General features: G+C 46.2%; 1 protein-coding gene across 3 annotated transcripts in view; it reads right to left on the bottom strand.

The window, feature by feature from the left end:
* Positions 1–24,305, bottom strand: part of RBKS (ribokinase) — an 88,053-nt gene that overhangs the window by 6,643 nt on the left and 57,105 nt on the right. Inside the window, exon 8 of one of the 3 annotated variants that reach the window (XM_053666965.1) lies at positions 12,785–23,372. The exons of the other annotated variants lie outside the window; for them this stretch is intronic. Coding sequence (XP_053522940.1) covers positions 23,328–23,372 — 45 coding nt within the window. The 3' untranslated portion in view covers positions 12,785–23,327. Of the gene's footprint in view, positions 1–12,784; positions 23,373–24,305 lie in introns of those variants that run through there. 3 annotated transcript variants of the gene reach the window in all.

The following is a 24,305-nucleotide window of genomic DNA, read 5'->3' on the forward strand; positions in this document are numbered from 1 at the left end:
ACATGCTACCTTAAAACTGGCAGGTTTTACTTCACATTACTTCACATATTACTTCACATAGTGGAAAAGCTCTTTGAGATTTAAGGATGAGAGGGTCAGAAAAGTACGGCACCTTCACAGGGAAGGGTAAAGACGGAGTGAACTCTTACCGTTTGCTCTGCATCAGGAGGCCGCAGAGCTGGGCACCTTAATACGCACCCAAGACTGACTTCATTTCATTTTATAGTGTCCTTCCCAAGAAACTTGAAGGTCACAGGTAGGTAGTCAGGGGCAGAGCTGCCGTTTGCACCCACACCCAGCGGATCTCATGCTCTGTTCACACTACACCCCGTGGCAAAGGTGGGAGGCAGGCAGGGAGGGAGGAGAGAAGGCAGGACCTCAGGCTGAAAAGAATATTCTTCCCTTTGAATATCTCACTTTCCTTTGTACTTTTCTGAGGACACTTAGGACACTCCTATTTTGAGTACATGCCAGGCCTGCATACACTCGGGGCACCCTGGAAACTCTTTGAGGGCCAAGGCCACACCTCTGTGGGGGCGACTTCTTTTGCGAGGTCCCCCCGGTGCCACGGACACACGTGAGTGAGTAAATATGGCTGAGAGATGATGAGATCTGTTTGGGGAGGAGGAGTGGGCTGTGGCCAGTTTCTCAGTGGAGAAAGGCCAGCAGCGACCAGTTTCTCTGAGGAGAAAAAGGCCCCGAGTGCCCTCTTCCATAGCCTTTTATTGGGTTGTAATACACAGGAATACAGGGTGGCAAGGATCAAACAGTAGATAACATTTCAAAGAGGTCTGAGGGTTTCAGTCTGAGTGAGTGTCTGTCAGGAAGAGAGTTGCAGAAACTTTGAGAGACATACTCATTTCCTCTCGGACCCTTATCATATGAATGAAAGCACTCAGCAGAGCAGATTTCACAGGTTTATCAGGAAGTCTTTGTGGTGCCAGATTTTTCCCCAGGACACACTCTAGCCAGGCAAGGAGCTGCACCTCTCCCCATCAGGTATTCAGGCTTAAGGGGATTAGAGCCAGGAAGCGCTTCTCCCAGAGAACATGGGGACTCGGGCTTTGCCAAAGCTGGGGGGGCGACAGTCCATTGCTCTCTGTTGCAGCCCCCGAGTCCTTCCATGAAGGCCTCCCAGGTGATCAAGTCTGGCTTAGGTTGCCCCCTACTGTGAGGGGTCATTGACTTCCGACCAAGCTCTGGGGGCAGAGAGAGGAACTGAGACAGCGTTTGCTACCAGAGACAAGCTTTGTCTCCTGTGGCTGGCATTCCAGAGGTCGTCTCTCACCCTTAGCTACAAGGGGTAGAGATACAATTCCTAAAATCAGGCAGAGCAGTCTACGACACACCTCTGTCCTCTCTGCCTCCCCCCTGAGACACTCAGTGCTTTGTGTTGATCCGACCTGCTGGTCCTTAGCTGCATCATGCTCTCTTCCTATGCTCTTCCAAGGTGGCCAGGCGACCCTCTCTGAACCACATGTGGCTTTACTTGTCCGTGAAAATGGAGGTTAGGTTGCCACAGCCACACTTGATATTCTCATTGTGTTGGGTCTGTTTATACCACAGGGCTTTCAAGTGCCAAAAAATTCCTTGGTTGTTGATTCACATCTTCACTATAACTATTTTTATACATAGGTATAATTTTTTTTAATGGAAAGTGCTTTAAAAGTGGAAGCAGTTCTGTCTCACTGTGATTTTCCTGAAAGCAAAGTACTTTCCAATCAATCATTCTCAGAATAATGGAATAGTTCTCATTGATACGACGTGATGGTTTTAACCTTTTACTGAAAATGATTTTTGTGCCAAAGGGGGTGATGGCATAATTCATCTTCCTTCAATAGAAATACCCTTGTGACTACTATTCATTGTCTTCTCACAATGACTTCCTCTCAAGGAAGAGCTGCTCTTATAGAATGGGTGTGGCATTCTGAGACTCCAGCTCTCCCGAGGGCCTTCTCACTCCCGGATCCTGAGAAGTTCTGGTCTGTGGCACCAGTAGAGGTAGCGGGCATATCAGTGAAGTGAAAAGACAGCAGAACACGCGCTGTGGGGTACTCGAGCCGTCTGGTGGGGTACGCAGGTGGGCGGAGGGGTTGAGGCACTTTGCAGGGCTGGCGGGGCAGGGGTGACACTCACGAGAGGCTGGTAAGAGGACCCTGAGGGGAGAGCCTGAGGGGGCGTGCTCCCGAGGACAGCACCCATCTCGCCACTGGGACCTGAGGCAGTGTTGTCCCGGGAAGGTTGGTCACTCACTTCCCTTCTCCTCTCTCTCAGACCGACCTTGCCGCTCTGCTCTCCATTCCCTCCCACTGTGCCTTGCCTGCCTGGAGCCCTTGGCCATGACCAGGGGTCTGCCCCCTCACTGAATCTACCTGCTCACATCCCATCCTCTTAGGGCTCTGCTCTCTGCTGAGAGACAGGAGCACACTGATAGACCTCGTGGAGCTGGCAGGAAATGCTGGGGACGCTGCCAGTAAAATGGCTGATGGCGCCACCCTCACAGAGCACACCTACATGCTAATCCAAGCCTTGGGGGTCCCCATTAGCCCTTTGGTGTGAGACTGCTCAGGGTTAGGCCCTCTGGTGGGTGCTGTGCCCGTTCTCATCTCTCGTGCACAATGGCTGTGGAGGCAGGCGTACGTGGGGCTGGGGTGTACGGTTATGCCAGGTGGTTCTACATAAGGGCACCCAGGTGAGGGGTGCCTGTGGGCCTGCAGGCTGTGCTCAGCTCACCAAGCCGTGTGCCGGTCCAGAGGGGCACCTTCTTTTAATTTGCACAAAATGCTGTAGAGACTGGCAGCAATCCTGGGGATTCCTGGGATTCAGAGGTTGAGTAACTTGTCCAAGGTGAAAATAAAGGTGGTAAGTGACAGAGTGGCAGTCAAGAGTTGTACCAAGGACATCTGTGGAAATCCAGCACCAGAGCAGGTGGAGAAACTATTTTGAGAGAGAGACTGGGCTTTTGGCTGCGGCTCAGATTTTCCTGTTTCCCTGTGGGAAGGGCTTATGTTCTCCGTAGTGAAGACCGTGAGTCTAATGGTGTCCCTCTGTGTGGGGTCCTATTTTCCTCTGCGTGCTGGGGCAGGAGTAGAGAAGAGAATGTGAACGAGAGCTGCCTCGGGCGGGTGTGGGGGGAGAGTGGGGGTGCAAAGGCAGTGCAGGTTTTGAGAAAGAATACTTCAGATAAACAGCCAGAGTCCAACATGGGTGAGGAAGGAAGCGAGGTCAGGAGGTAGTCACTGGGTCAGAAGAAAATGCAAGGGACTAAGGACAGTGAGAACGAGTTTCAGAAAAGAGGAGTGAGAGATGGTGGTGACCAGAGTAGGATGTGAGGTTCATCCCCACAGAACTGAAGTGGTGCCAGGTCTTAGCCAGTCATCGTGGGAGGGGGAGGTGGGGTGGAAAGTGAAGAGCCACTGGGGGTAAGGGTGTCTAGGAACTGCGAGACTTGGTGACATTCACCCTCATGGTGTTGGATGTAGCACTGGAATGGGAAGAAAGTGGTGAGGCAGAGGGCAGAGTCTTAGATGAACAGGATGATCTGAAAAGGAAGCCAGGCTTTACCACTGAACTGCACGGGCCTCAGAGACATAGGACACTGGACAGGAGGGTAGAAGAGGGATTCCTGGGAGCTTTGGGATCAGGGGCAGCTTTCACCTGCAAGGGCTGTGTGGGGAGTGAGGGACATCAGAGAGCTTATTTTTGAGAAACAGGAGAGCCAGAGGGCTTATAGGTGGGAGGTTTAGGAAAGAGAGAGGCACAGAGCAGTGAGGACTCCCCTGGGTCCCCGTGTCTCTCTCACCTTCCTTCTTTGTCTCTATCACAGGTCCCTCCTCCTCCTCCTGCACCATGGAGACTGGCATTCCCTTGGGTTCTGCCCTTCCTTGGCCCACCGCCTTTTCTCATTCCCCGTAATTTCTTGGGTGTCTCAACCACTGCCTATAACGCTCTTGCAGTTACAGTTTAAACTGTTATGAATACTCATCATATACACAGCCCAGACTCTTCTGGGTCTTCAGAGTCACATAACTGCCTGTGAGTCCGGCTCGCCAGCCTCACGCACTCTAACTCAACGTGCCTGCATTGAACTTGTAACTACCTGACACGGGCCGTTTCTTACCTTTCCAGTTTGTGGCACCTCCACACTGAAAATCTGGGCATCTTCTGAATCTCTCTCTTCCATCTACCTAATTAACCACCAGTTGCCAAGTTTAAATGTAAGTATTTCTCAAATCTGTCCTCTCATCTCCATCCCTACTCCCACGGTCCTCCTTCGTGCTCACATCACTTCTCGACGTCCACATTGACTACCTAACCGGTCTCCCTGCCTCCAGTCGGGCCCCTTCCGATCTGCTCTTGACACTACTGTATACAGTGCCTGACCCTACTGAAAAGTGCTTTTCTCCAGCTTGCCTCCAGGCCTAAAGCTCTCTGAATATTTCTCATCTTTCTTAGGATAACATTTTAGCTCTTTAGCACAGCACAGGAGGCTCCCTAGCCCACTTTCCCAGTTTCATCTTTCTTCCAACTCATGTATTGAACTCTGGGTCTCCATTCATGGAGATATACCAGCTTCAACTCTTCCCTAGACTAACTTCTGAGATTCATCTCATGTATTGGTTAAGTCAACACGAATTTGCTGACTGGCACTCTACTAAAAGCACTGTGTTTTCCCTGACCCCGTGAGCTGGGCTGGGAACCCTCCTGGACGCCCCTGCCCTCCTCCTTGGCCCCGGACAAGGAGCACATGCTGTCCAGAATGCCCTGTAGGAGGGATAACAATGAGACAGACTTGTGAAAGTCCTAGTTTGCCAAATTCCAGATGATAGAGAAATGGATGAGTAAGTGTGGTTGGGGGAAAAAAAACCCATGTGATGAAATCCCCAAGGTAAGAACTTGCCAAGCGGCTACAGATCTCAGATAATCTTGCAAGAATGATGTCATCACGAGGCTTCATTTGTTAGGAATCTGTACCCACACTGGATGATTCATCACCAAACTGCTGAGGGACCCTAACAGTTAAAGCCCTTGCATTCCTCCTCGATGTCTTAACACATTCCATCTGACAAGTATAGACCACTTTCCTTTCTTTTCAAAACCTCTCCCTACACAAAGCTATCCAAAGCCTGCACTGTGGACCTGAATTCCTCAGCCAGGCCTGTGGTTTCAGAGGCCAGGGCAAAGGCAAACGGGATGAAACATGGCTAACTCCCAAGCTGATGTTTTCTCCATAAAAAAAGGCTATTGCAAGGGGCTTAGGAAAGGCAGAGAGAACACTGTCAGCCCACCAGGGTGCCCGCTGCTGTCCACCCTGTGTGGCAGGGCCGAGGGGCTCAGCCTCAGGCGGCTTGGTGGCAAGTCCTGCTCTGCTCTTGCTCCCAAGTTCTGCGCAGGGGCCTTCTGCCTTGTTCCTGTTTGCAGGAGGGGGAGGCATGACCATGCGGCTGGGCCTGGGAGAGTAAAAGTCATTTTTTGTCCTTCCAGCGCCAGTCAGGGACTGGCAGGAGACATGGTGTCGTGACCCCTGGGGAGGCAGCACAGAGGGAAAACAAACAGACCTGGTTGTAAATCCCGCCTTCTCCCCTTTGTTAGCTGTGTCATCTCCCGAGAATGGTGAATTCATTACCTGCACACCGACAGCGAAACCCTTCTGTACATAGCTGGGAAAAATGCTTTTCCCCACTGGGAACCTGTTTTCTCAACTGGGACAATGCAGTAAATGGTTTGGAATGAGACAGACCTGAGTTCAAGCCCTGATTTCACCCCTCTGGCAAGTTATTCAACCTCTCTGTGACCTGTGAGGCAGGGCTATTGTAAATACTGAATTAGATAATGCACGTATGTGCGTAGGCCTAGCCCAGTGCCTGCAGCAGAGCTGCAGTCAACAAAGGTGGGAGAGACCATGGTGTCACCTGGAGGCCCTTTCACTTGCTAACCATGCTTTTGAAAATGAAAGCCCGTGACCTAGGTCAGAAGGGACCAGATGAGGGTTCCAAGAAACAAAGAAGGTCAAGATTCTCGCGCATGTTCCTGCGGGTATCAGGGCAAGGGGTTTATGCTGTGACTGGCCTTGTGTTCCAGCTCGGAATAGAAGGATGAGGGCATCCAGGAACGCTCTCCCAGCCAGGAGGAGGCAGAAGAGGCAGAGCCAGAGTCCTGTGGCTTCTGATTACAAGGGAGGCCCAGCTGCAGAGTCGCAGCAGTGGCCATCTGTATGAGCTCGAGTCTCTGAAATCCACTCCTGTGCAGGGGCAGGGGAGGTACTTCATGAGACCCTTACAGAGGTTTCGAGGAGGGAAATGTAAAGTGAACAGTATAAAAGTTCCTCCAGTTGGTGCAAGACTGGGGAAGCCTGGTAAATTCGTGTTCTATCTGGGGTGAAGGAACGGAGGGAGAAGGACGAGCAAGGCTCTGGGGAGAGGCCTGGGTGGGGAAGGGCTGGGAGACAGCTTGGGGAAAGGGAGGCCTGCAGCTGCGTGAGCTGTGCGCCTCCACACAGAGGGCCGCTTCCCATCACAGCCAGCTGGCCAGCCAGCGCGCTGAGCCACTGCACAGGGAGACAAGGTGGTGGCAGTGTCTGGAGGGCGGCAGCAAGGCTGAACAGATGGTGTGGGGACAATGTGGTTTTGGAGGACATTCTCTAGTCGTGCTGGAAGCTGAAGTTGGCTCTTGTCCTGGTACGGGATGGACACTGGGCCACCTGATTCACCCTCACTGTATGACTGACCACTCTCTTAAGTGTCAGCAGAGAGAGAGAGAGAGAGGCCCTGCCTAGACCCTTCGTTCCACCCAGGGCACGCACGCATCCTCAGCGGGGCTGTGCGTTCTCACTGGGGCAAAATTCATTCTTGTGGGGAGATGAGGGTGGTGGAGAAAAAGACCCTTTGATATGATGGTTTGTGGCTCTCCAAAGAGCCACAGTACAAAAACAGATATAGATAGATAGATGATAGACAGAGAGAGTATCTGTGGTTTTCAAGTTTCATGGGAGAAGAGAGTAATTATGAAAAAAAAATCATAAAAGGCTCCTTGAGTTGGGTGGTGACTAATGAAAAAATGGCTGAGAAACAGTGAGGCCTGGCCTCATGTCCCACAGCACCGCCCATACTGGGCCTGCTGGTGAGTTACGGAGCCCTAACCGGCCACTGCTCCGTTGCAAGGCACCCTGGGCACTTGCTGTCTTTCCACTGAGCCAGAAATTCCTACATCCCCCAGCCAGTTCCTCTCCTGTTTACCTCAATCTCCAATCTCCATGTCCACCAGTTTGCCAAGGGCAAACCCACGCCCTGGAACGAGGACTTTCACAGGGAGATCAGAACTATGTGGCCGATCTTGTCTACTTCCCAAGGCAGGAAAGTGCAAAGGTTCTCTTCTAGGCAGACAAGACGGATACACATGCCAGGAGATACAATGCTGCTTACACAAGATGAGAGTTCATTGTCACAGCTCACGTCTGAGTATTTCTAGCTTCTCTTATCAGCGAATATTTAGATCATAAGGATGAAATCACATCCTTCCCAACCTCAACCTTCCAACTTGCCCCAAACAGACAGACCATTTTAGGAACATCAGAATGGACAGTGAGAATCTACTTTTCTTATCATTATTGTGTAAGTGCTGCTGACTTTTATCCTAAATAAGTCTGTAGGGAACATGAAAAATCATTGCATCTTAAATGTCAAGGACTTTGGCTTCTATTACTAAGCTGCCTTAATTTATTACACTTAAATTCCTATAAATTAAGCCACCTTAATTTATTACATTTAAATTTCAATTATGCTGAGATTGTCTGCTTTTAAAATACTCTTGTGATTAAAAGAAAGCAAATAGTTTCTGCCTTAAATTTCAAATGATTGCTATTTCATATTAATCAAGTATGGAACTGCATGCAGTGATGCTTTGATGTGTTTTATTTCTGTCTTTTAAAAAGGCATAATGTTTTCCATGGCTCCACAACTTATTAGCTATTTGAGTAAAGAACAGCTTTATTGAGATATAATTCACATACCATAAAATCGGCCTGTTCAAAGTATGCAATTCAGTGTTCTCTAGTGCATTCACAGGGCTGAACAACCATCTCGCAGTCTAATTTTAGAAATTTTCAAACCCCCTCCCCAAGAAAACTTGTACCTATCAACACCCATTCTGCCCACCATCCCTCTACCCCCAGGCCTAGGACCTGCTAATCTATGTTCTTTCTCTGTAGCCTGACTTGTTAAATGGGCACATGTTTTTGAGCAGAATCATTTCATAGTCTAATTCCATAATTAACCAACAGTTTATTATTCCACAACCAACCAATAACTTAATCATAATTAACCAATGGGATTCATAGCTAATCTCTTGATTGTTAGCTGGTGCTTCTTGTGAGAAGTGAAGCTGATGCTGGCTGGGTGGGGGCTGCTTCGTTACTAAAACTGCATTCCCAGTAAGCATTCAGGCAACAGATTTAGCTCCCTTCCTGCCCAGATATGTTCTACTCTGTAAAGTCTTCAGGTTAAATTATAAATGCACTGGGAGATTGCTGTTTAAGAATTCCTGCGGTGAGGCTGTTTGCAAAGGCTAACCTCTAAGGTGAAATCCACCCACATTCTTCTCAAGCGCAGACACATTAACTGGTCTGGCTCATAAATCTCCAGTTCTACAGATTTGGTTTGCTTGAGGGATTTTCTTTTCTTTAAAAAATTTTAAATTAAATTTACTGGGGTGACATTGCCTGATAAAATTATATAGGTTTCAAGTGTATGATTCTATAATAAATACATCATCTGTATGTTGCCTTGTGTGTTTATCCCCCAAAGTCCAATCTCCTTCTGTCACCAAATGTTTTCTTTCTGGTCCTCTCTGCAATGATTAATATGTGGGAAGGGACACCTGGCTTCCTTGTTGAAGGTCGTGACTCCCTTGCACAGGGCTGAAACGGATGGTTCGGTACAGACTCACTCCTAGTGTGTGGCAAGTTCTGGACACGAGAGCTTCAGTGCCCACACACGTCTGTCCTTAAGGGCCATCACAAAGCTTTTGTAGGAAACAGCATGCTGGAAAACGGATGTATGTTTCTAGCCCCTTGTAGCCACTAACCGAGCAATGGTTTTCCTGTCTTAACACCAGATAAATCGGCAGGCTGAAATGGCAGAAGCTGAGGCACATCCACCAAGGTGATGATGAATCAGTCATTATATAGACAGAAAGGTGGATCTGGCCAGGGAAATTATAACCCTGCCCTGACATAATGCTCGGACTACCGGAATCCTGTCCGCAGAATGACGTGACTTTCACTTGTTCTCGGTACTTTCCAGTTTACAGAGCGGTTTGTAGATGTGTTTCATTTTGAATCTCATTATAATCCTGAGAGGTAGATAGGGTAGGTCTTTCATGTTCCAGATGAGAAATCAAATGTGAGAACTTGGTCAAGGTCATGGCTAGGTGACAGGGCTGGGACCTGCCTCCATTAAAGACCAGCCTCCATTAAAGCAGCCCTTATTAGAGGCTGTACATACATGTACTCCCACTCTGCTCACAGAGATTTTGAAACTTCTTTTTGGGTATACCTTTAAAGTCTGGAGCACACCTTTGACTATCCTCAGTGAAGGTGATATTTCATCTTCTAAGTTAGTTCTCAAACTTGAGCATGCTTCACAATTGCTTGGAGGGCTTGTTAAAACGCAGACTGCTGGGCTCCACCTGGCAAAGTTTCTGATCCCTTAAACCTGGGGTGGGGCCAGGATTTGTTTCTAATGAGTTCCCAGGTGGTACTAATAGACTGGTCCAGGGCCACTTTGAGAACCACAATCCTCATGAATTCATTTCTGGAAAGAGTGAATCCTTTAAAACCTGGTCTAGTGATTAAGGTGGGGGATCGAGCTAGGGAATTCCATGATTGGCAAAAACAGTGGGAAATGATAAAGCAGCACGACAGCTCTAAAGGAAATTTGAATAAAGAGCCCCCAGAATGTTCTGAACAACAGCAGTTTGGACTAAATGTGAAGCTTCCCACCACAGCTTCTTTAAAGGGGGTGCAGCCTTGGACGTGCTGGAGAACTCTTCTCCCGAGTCAAGTTTAGGAGCACCTTGCATAGTGGTACCTGGTGAGATGCTCATTACCGGGCTTTTATTTTCCAGCTTTAGAAAACGAAAAGAAGGCACGGAGGTAACACCCACGGCAGACAGAAGCAGGGTTAAGGAAGAATTAGCAGCTACTCACGGTGCTGAAACTAGTCACACTGGTGTGGCAGGGTCCTTCCTATTCTGCCGGCAGGACCGGTGTGGAAGAGTAGGGGAAAACTCGGACTCTTCCTACCCTGACTGTTCCGTTGAGATTAGAATGGAAAAAGTGAAAAGATTTATTTTTGGATGCCAAAGATAAACATGCAACATTTTATGGGGGAAAAAAATCCAGCAAAAAAGGGTACTTCAGCTGGCGTCAATCCTTCATGTCACAGCAGGGGAAAAAGAGGCGGAGGACTGCCTAAATATTGGTTCTAATTTTATTTTCAAATCTACATTACATTAAACTCTCCTTGCACTCCTCTTTAATTTACAGCAACTGCTGACACAAATTGATGTGCCTTCTCTTCTTTGACATCAGTATTTCTCTTGAATTATGCATTTCCATCCGGAATGAGGCTTATAGGGCTAAAAGCCTTCTTTCATTTAGATGGATGGAACAGAGGCATCAGTGGGGGGTTGAGTACAAAATCCAAGGGTGGGGGGCCCAATATATGTTCGCGGTGGCATTTCACTACCCACAAAGAGTGTAAGTGGTATTAAAAAATGAAACTGGTCTTTTAATTTTCAATATATTGATTAAAATTCAACTACTAGAAAAACCCTAGTAGTTGAAAAAGCCTACCAACCTTCATCCCAGAACTGCCAGATTCCTCATTTATTGATACCCAGGCGTACTTAGTATCATTTGTAAGAGTACAGATGATCATAATAACCGCATCACTTCAATTTGATCTGAGACTGAGTCAAAGGCAACAAAAATCACCAGCTCGCTACAGCGTGCTTCACCCTTCCCGGCCCACACGAATGTGCATGGTTGTGGTGTCTGCCTCAGAGGTCAGCGCCATGGACTGACCGGGCCCTGCTACTGGTGACAACCGGCTCCTGGTTTAAGTCAGCTGGCGGTCCCTATTGACAGAGGTCACGACTCAGCATCTCAGGGTCCACTCCAGCTTCTGGGTTTTGGTGAGTTCTGGGCTGGGCTGGCCAGTTGCACCATTATTGAAAGGGGGCATTTTGATGAAAATGTTTTGAGCTAGTACTTGCATCCACGTGAACATGTGAAAAATGTAGACATACTGTTCACATCCCTAAATCACACACAGAATAGACATCTCCAACCCCACCCCATTGTGCACCTCACACCACGCTGAGCCTGAGCCTGTGAGCAACCCTCTGCCATCTCTGCAAACTCTGCATTTTAAATCTTTACCCCTTGCCTACCCCATCCCAGGAGTGGGAAGTGACAGGGCAAAGGACTACTTTGGGCATTGCTTGGCAGTTTAGAAAAGAGGAGACTTTTATGTTTTAGTTATAATAATTTATTGTAAGAAATGTTCTTGAATCAATATGGCCACACAAAAGCCCCTCTATCCTAATTCTCTGGATGAAACCGGATGTGCCCAGCAGCCATGTCATGATGTCACTTTTCCCCAGTACAGCTCCTGCTTGACCAGTGGTTGGCCAGCCTGAGGAACATGTGGGGTCTACTGTCAACCTGGGGTTTGTCCCTGCACTGGCAACCTGGGAGAGGGTAGGCCATGAGGCCAGGGGTCCAGGGGGCACCTCTCACCCCTCTTCAGGTTCAGGGGCAGGGCTGACCCAGCTCAGCAGGCGCCACCCTCAGTTGCCACCCCCTGCTCTTCTGTCTGTCCAGCCACAGAGAATGGCCTGTGAAGGCTTAGCACTGGTTACAAACCCCACTCTGGCCACAGTGTCTGTGGTGGATGAATTTATTCTATAATTTAAAGAATTCCATTATTAATGAACGAGAAGCAGAATCCTGAGTATGAGCTAAAACTAGAACAAAAAAGGCTCATTCTTCAAGCAACATTAATGGAAGCTTTGTATGTAAAAAACTTTATATGTTGGTGAACAAATGGCACTTAAAACTAAAACGTCTGTTAGTGATTCACTGGGTTCTAAAGACTGGCCCTGTCTTCTGTGGTCAGTGATCTTTCTTCTTTGTGACTCCGCTATTCTAGACAGAAAACAGTTAATCCAATATGATTTAGGATCTCACAAATGCTTCTGCTAAAATATTTTCTGCCAAATATTCATCTTCTAACAGCTGCTTTTTTTTATTGCAGTGAGAGGTACTTGAAATAAAATCATTGTTCTCTGTGAAAATTGCATGCTAAATAATAAAGAGCTAACAGATTATTAAACAGCAAAGGCATTTGATAATATTAGCACCAACCACAGGTTCCACTTCTGCTGATGCACAAAATTTTGAGTAATTAGTCATTGCACAATATTGTATTTATATCCTTTTTGCTTGAGCTGTTAGGCCACAAATTCAGCAGGCAGTTGCTGTTATAAAAGGGCTCTCTGGGTTATTTATAATGTTCTGCTTCCTCACAGTTGCTGCTGCACTTCTGGGTCTTGGGCCAGGTCTACTCGGTCAACACGAAGGAAGGACCTGAGTGGCTGTTCTGGGAACCTGGCTGCTGAAAGTGGCGCGAATGACTCACGACAACCTGGGTATATGCCTTGGCTGGAATACCTGGTGTTTCTCTCTGCACAACTCAGATTCTTCACATATTGGCTCATTTGTCACTTCACTAGGGGGAGAGCGTGTAGTCATGTGAAGGCTGTGTTTTCATCAGGAGTGAGCTAGTGTCTATGGTACAGGTGGTAGGTAGGGCGAGATATCAGAACTAGCATTAAGTTTCAAAAGACTTTTCCTTCAAATATTATTTACTTTAAGTGCAGGATAAATGTCAGCTCCTAATGCTTCTCTGTTGCATGGATCAGTGATTCCCCAAAGAGGCAGCCAGGAACCACCTGAGCATCATTTCATTTCATCTCATCTTTCTGGGTAAATTACTTCCTGTGCCATCTGCACAATCACTGATGATACGAACTGTTCCTAATAGGAGTAGATGTTAGCTCTTAGGTGAGTCAGAGCTGAAAAAAATGCTGAGAACCACCTAGACTGGTAGAAGGATCTACTTGTTTTGACCATGAAATAAGCATCTTACTTAGGCCCCCTCCAGCACCTTTTAAAAAGGAAATGAGCTACCAATGTGTCCTCTAATTCTTAAGAGTTTCCAGCCCACTTCTCAACATCCCTGCTGCCACCTCTAGTCCAGGCTGCCATTATCTCTCACCAGGTCAGTGCATCAGTCTGGACAGTTCTCCCTGCCCCTGCTATTGTAATCTCCAATGTATTCTCCATACCACAACCATGCTAATCTTTTTATAGAGTACAAATCTGGCCAAATCTCCCTCTGCCTAAACCCTTCCATGGTTCTCACTACCCTCAGGAGAAAGTGCAAATTCCCCTTTGTGGCAAGTAACGTTTTCCACAACCCATCCTGTCACGGCTTCTCCACTCTTCCTTGTACTCTAAGCTTTTCCCAAACAGAACTGGAAAAGGCAGGAACGTGACTTGCTATCTTGGCTCTGGACTATTTCATGAACTGCTGTCTCTGCCTGGGTGACCCTTGCCCTCTCAGAGCGGGTGGGCCCCCGGCGGCACTCCTAGGGCCCCGCAGGTGCATCCCCATCCCGGCATTGCTTCTGACTGCGTGGGTTACATACTCGTCTAGACTTCGGCTCTTTGTGGCCAGGGACTGTCTTATTGCCCCAGGGCACACCTGCTGCTTGGTATGCAGAACATTCAAATACAGTGTGCTGAATAAACGAGGTCATATTGGGGTGCTGTTCACCCCACTTTGCCATAGTTTCCCACAGGGTTCTTTGCCACTTCTGAAAGAACTGTTTTCAGGGCTAGAGGCCAGTTTCGTTTCATTACCCATGGATCCTGACTGTGGACAAACCCTGTTTAGTTTTCTTTCTCTAGCAGAATATCCAACAGAGTAGACACACATTTGGGAAGTCTCAGGTACACACAGAAGCCCCTCTAAGTCCTGGCGCCTGAGGCCATCACTCAGGAACCCGCCCCCTCTGTCCATCGGGGGCACTTGTTGCTCTACTCTCAGTGGCTCTGCGGTTCTCTTCTCTATGGCCTGAGACCAGGGAGAAGAGAGAATGACAACCCAGTTAATTTTTTTAAAAAGGCAAGAAGAGTAGAAAAGAGAAGCTCTAACATATACCTAGTAGGGATTCCAGAAGGAAAAGACTGAGAATATAGGGGGGAGGCAGTAATAAATAAGTTTTTCAGAGCTGATGAAAAACACAGATACTGAGATGCAGGAAGAACAAAGAGTTATGAGCAGTATAAATGAGAGTAAGTTCAGATCTGGACTCACTGTAGTAAAACTGCAGAATGGTGGAGACCAAGAGAAATTTTTATAAAATACTACTATTCTGTTCAAACAGCCTAAAAGCTAGGTTCTGATATAGGCTGCATCTTCATAGCACTAAGCACCTTAAGCAAAAAGGTCATATTATGTTTGCAATGTTTTATTTTTTAAAAACTATCTGAGGCAGAAATAGCAAAATGTTAAGAATTAGCAGAGCTGGTAAGGTCAAGTTAAAGGAGTTCATCATCACCAAGCCCTTATTATATGAAATGTTAAAGGGACTTATGTAAGAAAACAATAAAAAACACATACAGTAAAATGACAGCAAACTCACAATTATTAACAAACACACCTAAAACAAAAACAAACTAAGCAAATAATTAGAACAGGAACAGAACCACAGAAATGGAAATCACATGGAGGGTTAGCAACAGGGGACTGGGAGGAGGAGAAGGGGGGAGAAGGTACAGAGAACAAGTAGCATAGATGGTGGGGTGAAAATAGACAGGGGAAGGGCAAGAGTAGTGTGGGAAATGTAGAAACCAAAGAACTTATGACACATGGACATGAACTAAAGGGGGGATGTGGGTGGGAGGGGTGTGCAGGGTGCAGGGGAATGAAGGGGGGAAACAGGACAACTGTAATGGCATAATCAATAAAATATATTAAAAAAAGAATTAGCAGAGCTGGGTGGTGGATCAATGAGTGTTCATGATACTTTTCTTTATACTTTTCAGTATAAAGAACTGAAATGTTTCATAGTTTAAAAAGGAGTGAAGGAAGGAAGGAAGGCAGACAATCCACTGGCCTTGGGACTGCTGAGGGAAGCAGTAAATGTAAGTATTTGATGGAAAGTATATTCACTCACAAAGTAATCTACACAAATTAGATCCCCACATGCCAAGACCAAAAGGTAGAGAGAAGACTAAGTAAAGAGAAATATTTCCCTAACTGGGAACAGAACAGTTATGGGGAAGTCATCTAGCAAATGTAACCATCTTTCTTTTCTCAAATTTGGTTTATTTTGAGCAAGGGAGGAAAAGGATATAAAGCCCGCAGGTTTTAGAGAATCTTTTAGGAAAGATGTGACCCACCTAAGCCCTGGAGCTCCTCCACCCCCCCATCACAGGGCTTTTCTGAGGCTGTCCTAGATCAGAGCGCGCTCCTACGGGTTTTAAAGGAATGGAAGCGGGAGGAGGACGGTGGACTAGTCACCTCCTTGAACTCTGTCCCACGGTAGCACATTATACTCATACACATGTGTGCACACACGCACATGGTATTCACAGTTTAGCCACACAGAGCCCACGGACACAGATGATACATCACTGACTTCCGACACACACACTTTCACACGAAGGGCAGAGAGATGTTCAGCGAGCTAGGAACTACGCCTGTTTTCACCTCCTTGCCACCAAGGGGCACTGAGGGCAGTGGGCACGGCTCCAGCCCACTAGGCTCTAGTGTTGGGCTCCAGATGGTCTTCTCACCTCCTCATCCTTTCAGATGTATCACCACACAGCGGGAACCACCTAGAAGACCCGCAGTTTAGTCCTGGCAGCTCCGCTCCTGAGAACTGAGCTGGAGCACTCGAGGAAAGCGGCCAGGAGCGGCCCGGCTCCCGGCCATGGCATCCAGCTGACAGCCAGGACAGTGAAGGAGCGGGGCTAAGAGAAAAGAAGTCTTAGTTGTAGGTGGGCGAACAAGCTGCCGCAACTGCACACCACTGCTTCTGACTGGAGGATTTCCTGTCTCTTCAATTGGGTGCTACCTGGGCCCACAGAGCACTAAGTCCAGGTTTAGATTTTGCCGTCTGGACTTTTGCTAAAGTTTAAACAGCTGTTTTCTTCCTCTCCATCCCACCTCCAGTCTCTTCTCTACTGCTACTGCTCTTCTTTTTGTCTTGGCCATATTGGGTTCTGAAGCAGGGCCAGGGACCCCAGGTGTCCTCAGAAGCCCCTGGGACGCACAGCCCTAGGCACACATATGTGCGTGTCCAGGTCTGGCTCAGGGACAGGACTCCAGAAAAACGGAAGAAAAAGCTTCTTAACTGGTCCCATTTCAGTTCCTCAAAGTGAGGATGACATTTCTGGTAAGCAGTTACAATTAGATTTTTAGAGCCCTGTGTTTTCCACTGATCACATGCAGGATTAAGAAAAGTAATTTAAAATGTTTAATTCTGCCTGATTAGCTAGTAAATGAGGTGTTCTGCTGAGGCGGAATGAATGTAATAGAGCTCATATGCACCCACCCCCACCCCCTGGGGCATGACAGATGCCTTGTGCCTTGTCGGTGAGTCTCGAGCAGTTGCCTGGTCCTCTGTCCTTTCTTTTTAGTCTGAGAACTGTTTGTTGTCTTCATCATCTCCAGCAGCCGGAGGCAGCGGAGTTTGCACAGGCACCTTGTCCGTTTATTGACATCAACCCTCAGGCGATGACAGCAATTTCAGGGCCTCGCGGGGTTCACTGTGTTTCATGATGAAATTTCAGAGAGGTCACTTGCCCTCTGGAACTTCTTTTTTGGCCTGACCTTTCTCTGACTGTAGGTAAAAACAATCTAAGGATACGTTTTAAAATAGGAAAGTAGGTAATTATTTAGTTCTCAAATCATTAAAAAAAGAGTCCCTTTTATATGAGATTTAGTCTCCCTTGGCATGTGCAATGTAGAATTTCAGGACTATGGGGACCCTGTGGGTTCTCTGTCCCTCGAGAACACTAGGGTTCAGGAAGGCTGCGTTATCTTACATACACACCTGTTAATTTTCTCCAAAGGAACTAGAACTCTCTCATTATTCCAGGAGGGCTCATTAATATATGCGAAGCATTGTATTAAGCAGTGGGGTTTCCCAGAGAGAACTCTGAGCTGGACCTTGAGGATGGCTAAGAGTATATCGGGCAGGAAAGGAGTGATTTTTCTTTTCTTAAACTTCAGAGATAGTTTGGGAATGCTAAGAAAAGAGGAATTACCTTTTCTCTAGCCTCTCATTAGCATTTCAGGTCCCTATTTACAGAAGTTTAATAAAAAGATGATTTGGTTGTAGTCTCTCAGAGTGGTACACCTCCCTTTTAGGTCTGGTCATTCAATGTCAAGAATGCATGAATGTGATCTTTGCCAGAACCTGTGATATCCGGACTGGTATGATCCTGCCACATAACTACCCATGCAGTTCAGCTCCCTGCCCTGTGTAGGAAGATGCTGGAGCTGAATGGGGGTGGGACCTGGGTTTTCTGTCAGTAATGTGCAGAGCCAAAGTCATCCCCACTCTATGTAATGGTACCTATTACTCCCAATTGATCCAGGGAAAGTGAACAATCAGACACAGAGGGACCTACTAATGAGAAACAATACAAACTGTGCGTTTATGTGTGCCAAACACCGTTTTTAGGGCTAGACGTGGGTTATTGCATTTAAATGAGGCTGCACTGTACTGCACAAAGCAAGCAATGGCTTTGCGAGATCTGGCAGCTTCTGAAGATCTAGATAAATGGAGCAATTATAAAAGCATCTATCATGACGAGTGACAAGACAAGTTGGTGCTGGAAGGCCAAACAGGAGAGACTGAACGCTAGGCAAATTGCCACCAATTTAAGAGGCAGAGTGGGGCAGTGGAGAGTGCACCGGGTGTTAGAAAAGGGCAGACAGACAGACAGGCAGACCCAGAATCAATGCCTGGCTCTGCCAAGTTTCCAGCTGTATGACTTTGTGGGCAGGCTGTTTACTTTTGGGCACACTGTTTCCTTCTCCCTGCAATGGGCATTAACCCCTCGTGCAGGGTGGTTATGAACATGTGAGATAACGCGTAAGAGTCCAGACCGAGTGCCTGGCACAGAATAGTGCCTGCTTTTCACTATTAGCCAAAGAATCCTCATTTCCAAGAATCTGTAAGAATCAAGAATTTTAGAGGTCGAAGGTGCCTCAGAGATCACCCACTCCAGACATATCGTGTTTGGATGCACAACCTATTTGCCCACAGTAGCCTGCTAGTTAATGGCAAAAACCAGGATTAGAGCTCAGGACTTCATCTGCCCTTACCCACCAGGACCCATGATTTCCATTAAACCATATGCAGAACACTTGAGATACTTCATCAAATAGGTAATTTAGGCTGATCTTGTTAGTTCACATCTGATTATTTTCTTCCAGAATAGCTGATCTTTCTGTATTCACTTCAGGTCACTTCTGAAACACACTTATCTGCTTTCTTGTACGTGTTAGTCCGCTTGGGCCACCATCACAACTGGGGGGATAAACAACAGAAACTATTTCTCATAGTTCTGGAGGCTAGAAGTCCAAGATCAAGGTGCTGGTGAAGCAGATTTCATTCTGAGCCCCTTCTCCTGGCCTGCAGGTGGCCCATCTTGCTGTGTGCTCACATGACCTCTTCTTGAGTGCACACAGCACTCTGGTGTCTCTAAGGACATTCATCCCGTGGGCTCCATCCTTATGACCTCATTTGACCTTAATTCCATCCTTCTAGGCCCTACCCTCCAAATACCGTCACACTAGGGATCAGGGCTCCAACATACGGATTTGGGAGGGGACACAATTCAGTCCGAAGGACTGTGTTACCTATGTCCCTTCATCTCTCATGAGCCATTCCATTTAGGTCTGTTTCAAACATGAGGTGCCTGAATGATAAACCACGTGAACTAATAAGTACCTAAACATGAGGCATCACTGTGGCCTGGCCCCTTTCCCAACTCCTCCAGGGCATCAATTAGACCAAGAAATGTGTCAAAAGCCAAAGTTCAGAGCATTCAATGTATTATTAACTGTGAGAATGAGGACTGAAGAGTTAAACTGAGATGCAGAAGCAGACCCATTCAGAATGAAAACTGGAACATGAGCAAAGTTTCTCTGAAGATCTGCTGTGCATTTCAGTCATGAACAGAAAGTGCAGCTTTGACATTTACTCTGATATTTCCAAGGGAAGCTGAATAAAGTAACATATTTTTGAGGGAATTGTTTTTTTAAGAAAGAGTAAGAAAAAAAAGCTGTTAGAAGCATGCGGTGAAATATCAGGCCTAAGGAGGCCTGAGAGCCCTGGCTCCAAAGGTGACCCAGCCCACGCACACGGGTTCTGCCTGCTGTCTTTGTGAAAGGTTCTTTGAGGTTCTCGAGGTTCTTTGTGAGGTCAAGAGTGAACCGTGGCCAGTCCTTGGCTCCTTCGTGGGGATAATGCCCAATACACCTTTTGAGAAATATCATCCATCTTATTTTGCTAGATGTGGTTCCAAGTAGTTTTTTGCTATTCCCCAAAGTCATATTTATTCCACGTTTCAAAGGAATACATGAAAAATACAGGGTTATGGAAAAAGTCAAACAATTGAGAAGAGTACGGAGTAGAATGTAGAAGTTCTTCTTTATATGACTAATAGCCATATGAGTTTCGTGGGTTTTTTCCAGATTGTAAAATATGCTTTTACTTAGAGATTAGTAGAATTATTTTAAAATAAATAGCACCATGCTGTTATAATTTGACTTCCTTATACTGATGATTATGTAGATCTGTCTGATTACTATTTGGTCTTACAAGCAAAATAAACATTCTTGTACAAATATTTATACACACGAGCATTTCTGCAGGATAGACTCTGAGAAGATTTACTGGTCAACGGGAAAGCATATTTTAAAAAGCGGTCTGTTGATCTGCCCTCTGCAAGCTTTGTGTGAATTTACACTCCCACGAGAATTACATGAGAGCATGTGTTTTCCGATTTATTTGGACTTTGACATTATCAATCTTTATTTTTGCAGACCTGATGGGCAATAAAGGGGAACCTCACTGTTATTTTGATTTGCGTGTTCCTGATTTCTTGTGAGGTTGAACATTGCCTCATGTCTTTATTATTGTTATTTTTTATTTCTTCTTTAGTGATTTGCCTATTGACATTAATCCAGGGACATATTTGATTTTTTTTGAGTTGTAGAGGCTTCCCATAATTACACATAGTAATCTCTGCTATTGCAAATATTCAATTTTTCTGTTAATAAACATTCTCCTAATAGATACTCACGCATGAGTGTGCACAGACAAATGTGGAAGGACTCACACTAACTAGAAGGGTCACAGTGGTCACATCTAAGTGGTAGGGTCATGGGTATTTGATTGTCTTCTTTATAAAAACCTTTCTATGTTGTCTGCTTTTTTCTCCCCTTGAACACTAAGCATGTGTTAAGTTCATGGGTAGCAAAACCGCCCAATCGATTTATAAGTGGGGCAAAGGTGATGAAGGCTCTCAAGACGCTTCTAAAAGAGGATTTCTCAAGGTCTTTGAGTAGTGAAACTATCAACAGATAATTCTCCTAGGATCCAAACTGGAAGGAAAAATACTTACTTCTTGGATAATAAATTGATATGGTAGTCCAAATTAGCCTTATCATTTTTCAGTTACCTCTTCCGCACTTACCACTCTTTACCCACAGTATTTTACCATTCCAAACCCTTTTCAAGTATGGGCAGTCAATAGTGAGGGGCCACTTGAACATCTTGGCTGTAACAGAAGTTTATGGACAGAAATGTGCCTCAGAAATGCCACTAATTATTAGCAAGTGCAAAAAAACGTATGTCTTGTCAGAAAGAAGGAGGTGGGAGGAAGAAAGGGCATTGTGCTGGGGAGACAGCCTGAAGGGCGTCACGGAGACCAGCAGGGGTGGTCCCCATGTGTCCAGGCCTCTCAGTCAGACTGCAGCCAAGTAGGAAGCAGCACCTCAGTTTGCTGGAGTTGAGAAACACCCCTTAAGGGCACAGACGTTCACTGGCTCTAATTACACCTGGTAATATTCATTTGGCTCTCCCCTGGCCAGGGGGCTGGGGGTAGAAAGAAGGCATAGGTTGTGGGGAAAGGGCACACCAAGTTGGGAACAATGGCTCTTCCGATGCTGGGTTTTCAAAGACCCAACTCAGTGGTCATTCCGGTTGGTACCTCAGAGGTGGATGCATAGGAACCTAGCCTTGAGAGCAGCTGGGATGGCTGAGGGCAGACCCAGGTGAGGGGAATACAAGAAGTTAGTTTGGGAAGCTGCAGGTAACCCATCAGCCCCCGCAGTCCTCCCACTCTCACCAGTGCTTCCACACAAACTGGAATAGAAACTATCCCTGATTTCTACTGGTGCACTTTCTAGTTGGAGCAGGAGCTCAAGCCCTGAGCACTCCCTTGGGGACATCCATGCAGCTAGTGCCTTGCTAGCAGCTGCAACCTCTACAGGACTCAGATATAACGGATAGAAAGAAAGGAAGTAAAGAATGATGAAGAGAACCCCTGTGCCCCTGGCTTTTGATTACTCCCCACTTACTTATATCCCCTAAATTATGATGATTTATTATAGAGTGAGTAATTCTTGAGAAGACAGATTTAGCCTGTGGGCTGAATTCTTCAAGTCAGAGTGTCAGTGTAGATTCTAGGATATAACCATTCACATATAGAAAAGCACATATAAAGAATTCTACAGAGCTTATAGGCCAGGGATAATTAATGTTACACTATATTATATCACACTAGCCCTATAATCTTAAAATATTAGCACACTTATATGTGTGTAGCTCTGACTGTGAAGTGATCATTCTGCGCAGCTGTGAACATAAGATGGCAAAGCCCCTGACCTTCAGGTTGGAAGGACTGGAGTGGGGACATCAGTGCCGTGTCATTTCAAGGCTGAGATTCAGACAACATGGAGATGGGAAAAGAGAAAAGAGACACATCTGTCCTGTGTTCCAAACTGAGCTGAGGACATCTGCAGCTACTGCCACCATCTCGCTCTAGTACAACGGGAAAGGGATGCAAAAATAGAAGTGATACATCCAACTATTAACACCGAGGCAAAGCCGAATATAGCCGTCTGCAGAAGCACTGACGTAGAATGGGAGACGGCGGCTCCTGGCCGGCCGTCTGGCCCACGCGGACAAAGTGCTGACCAACGGGGGATGTCTCTACCATCCACACTGTCCCTGTTTACTTATTTATTTTTTCCAGCTTTATTGAGGTGTGGTTGACAAACAAAAATCATGTATGTTTAGGCTACATAACATGATTTTTTTAAATGTGTGTTTTGTAAGAGATTAGGAGGAAGGAAAAAGCAAGAAGGTTATAAACTGATTGAGAGCAAGTAACACCTCCTGACAGAGAAGTGAAGGAGCCCACTGATCGGAACAAAATGCCTCCCTGGGTGTTCCTCACCTCACCATGTGAATTAGCTCCTCTTTTTAGACGTATGAAGAGGCTGAACAGTTGTGTGCAGAACAGGCAAGAATTTTAATAATGAGAGTGCTGGATGAGTGGACAAAAAGATAGCATAATAAAGCCGAGGGAGGTTCTACACCCAGAAAATAACCACCTTCGTTTCCCGTGTCACCTCCGCTCTACCAGGGACCTGGAGAGCCATTCGGCAGGTTCAGGGGAGCAATTACATGGAGGAGTCTTTATCACAAGCGTACCTGTCCTTTAGTGAAGTGCCTAAATGGATCTTTTTTGTTATTTTTTGACCTTTGTTTTCTAAATTGAGATACCATTCACATACTGTAAAGTTCACCCCTTCAAAGTGCACAATTCAGTGGTTTTAGTGTATCTACAAGATTGTGCAACTACCACCATTCCAGGACACTTTCGTCACCCCGAAGAGGAACCCCGCACACACTGGCAGTCACTTCCCTGATGCCCTCTCGCCACTGGCAACCATCAACCTGCTTTGTGTCTGTAGATTTACCTCTTCTGGATGTTCCGTATGAATGGAAGCATGTAACACATGGCCTTTTAGATGCAGCTGCTTTCCCTTAGTATAATGTTTTGGATGTTCATCCATGTTGTAGGATGCATCAGTATTCTGTTTGTGGCTGAACAATACTCTGTTTTATATATCGCAGGGGTTCAGAACAGGCCTCCTCAAGATGTGCTACTTTGGCATGTGAATTATTTTGAGCTGAAGGCAGTCGACACCCTGTGGACTTATGAGAAAATTTTACCTCTTTTTTAAAGAACTTAAATTTGGGTCCTTGCCCATAATAGGAGTTATTACTAGGAATAACTTTTTATGACTCTTCTATAGGGCAGGGCAAACTTCTAACTACTGACCCCCTGCTCGTCTGACCAGCCTGCGGATGACTTCCTCCCCTCTGCAGCCCCCAGCTGCTGCCTGACCTCATTGTCGGCTCCATGCACCTGACTTTAAGTCCCTGTCTCAGAACCTCTCATGTATGTGGAGTTCCCGTATACACGTAATTGATTTCAGTTATTTTCTCCTGTTACTCTAGCTCATGTTGATTTAATGATTTAGATCAGCCAGAAGAACCTAGCAGGGTAAAGGAAATTTTCTTCTTTCCCCACAGTATGTACCACAAGTTGTTTATTCATTCATCTGTTGATGAAAGTTTGGGTTGCCTCCAGTTTTGGGCTGTTATGAATAATGCTGCTATGAACATTTGTGTGTATGTTTTCTGTGGGCTTCTTTTCATTTCTCTGGGGTATATGCTAGGAGTTAATTGCTTGGGCATATTACAACTAATTCTACATTTAACTCTCTGAAGCTTCCCCAGACTATTTTCCGAAGTGGCTACACCATTTTTCATTGGTACCAGCATTGTTTGAAGGGTCCAGTTTCTCTACAGACTCGTCAGCACTTGCCGTTGTCTTTTTTTGGTTGTAGCCATCCTAGTGGAGGTACGGGCCACCTCCGTGTGTTTTTTCACCTACAAATAGGAGCCATCTGCACTCCCAGTTTAAAAAGACAAGACTTCAGGTGCAAATGCCCCAGCTCTCTCCACAACCATTTCCATGAGGCGAATACTTCAAATTCCTTTAGCTGTTTCTCCTGATATTTATCTTCTATTTTTGGTAATATGCTTTGCACCGCTACTTTTAAAGTCGGTTTTAG

Source organism: Artibeus jamaicensis, unplaced genomic scaffold (assembly GCF_021234435.1).
Source record: "Artibeus jamaicensis isolate MK-2021 breed Jamaican fruit bat unplaced genomic scaffold, CSHL_Jam_final contig_465, whole genome shotgun sequence".
In the NCBI taxonomy this organism is placed as follows: Eukaryota; Metazoa; Chordata; class Mammalia; order Chiroptera; family Phyllostomidae; genus Artibeus; species Artibeus jamaicensis.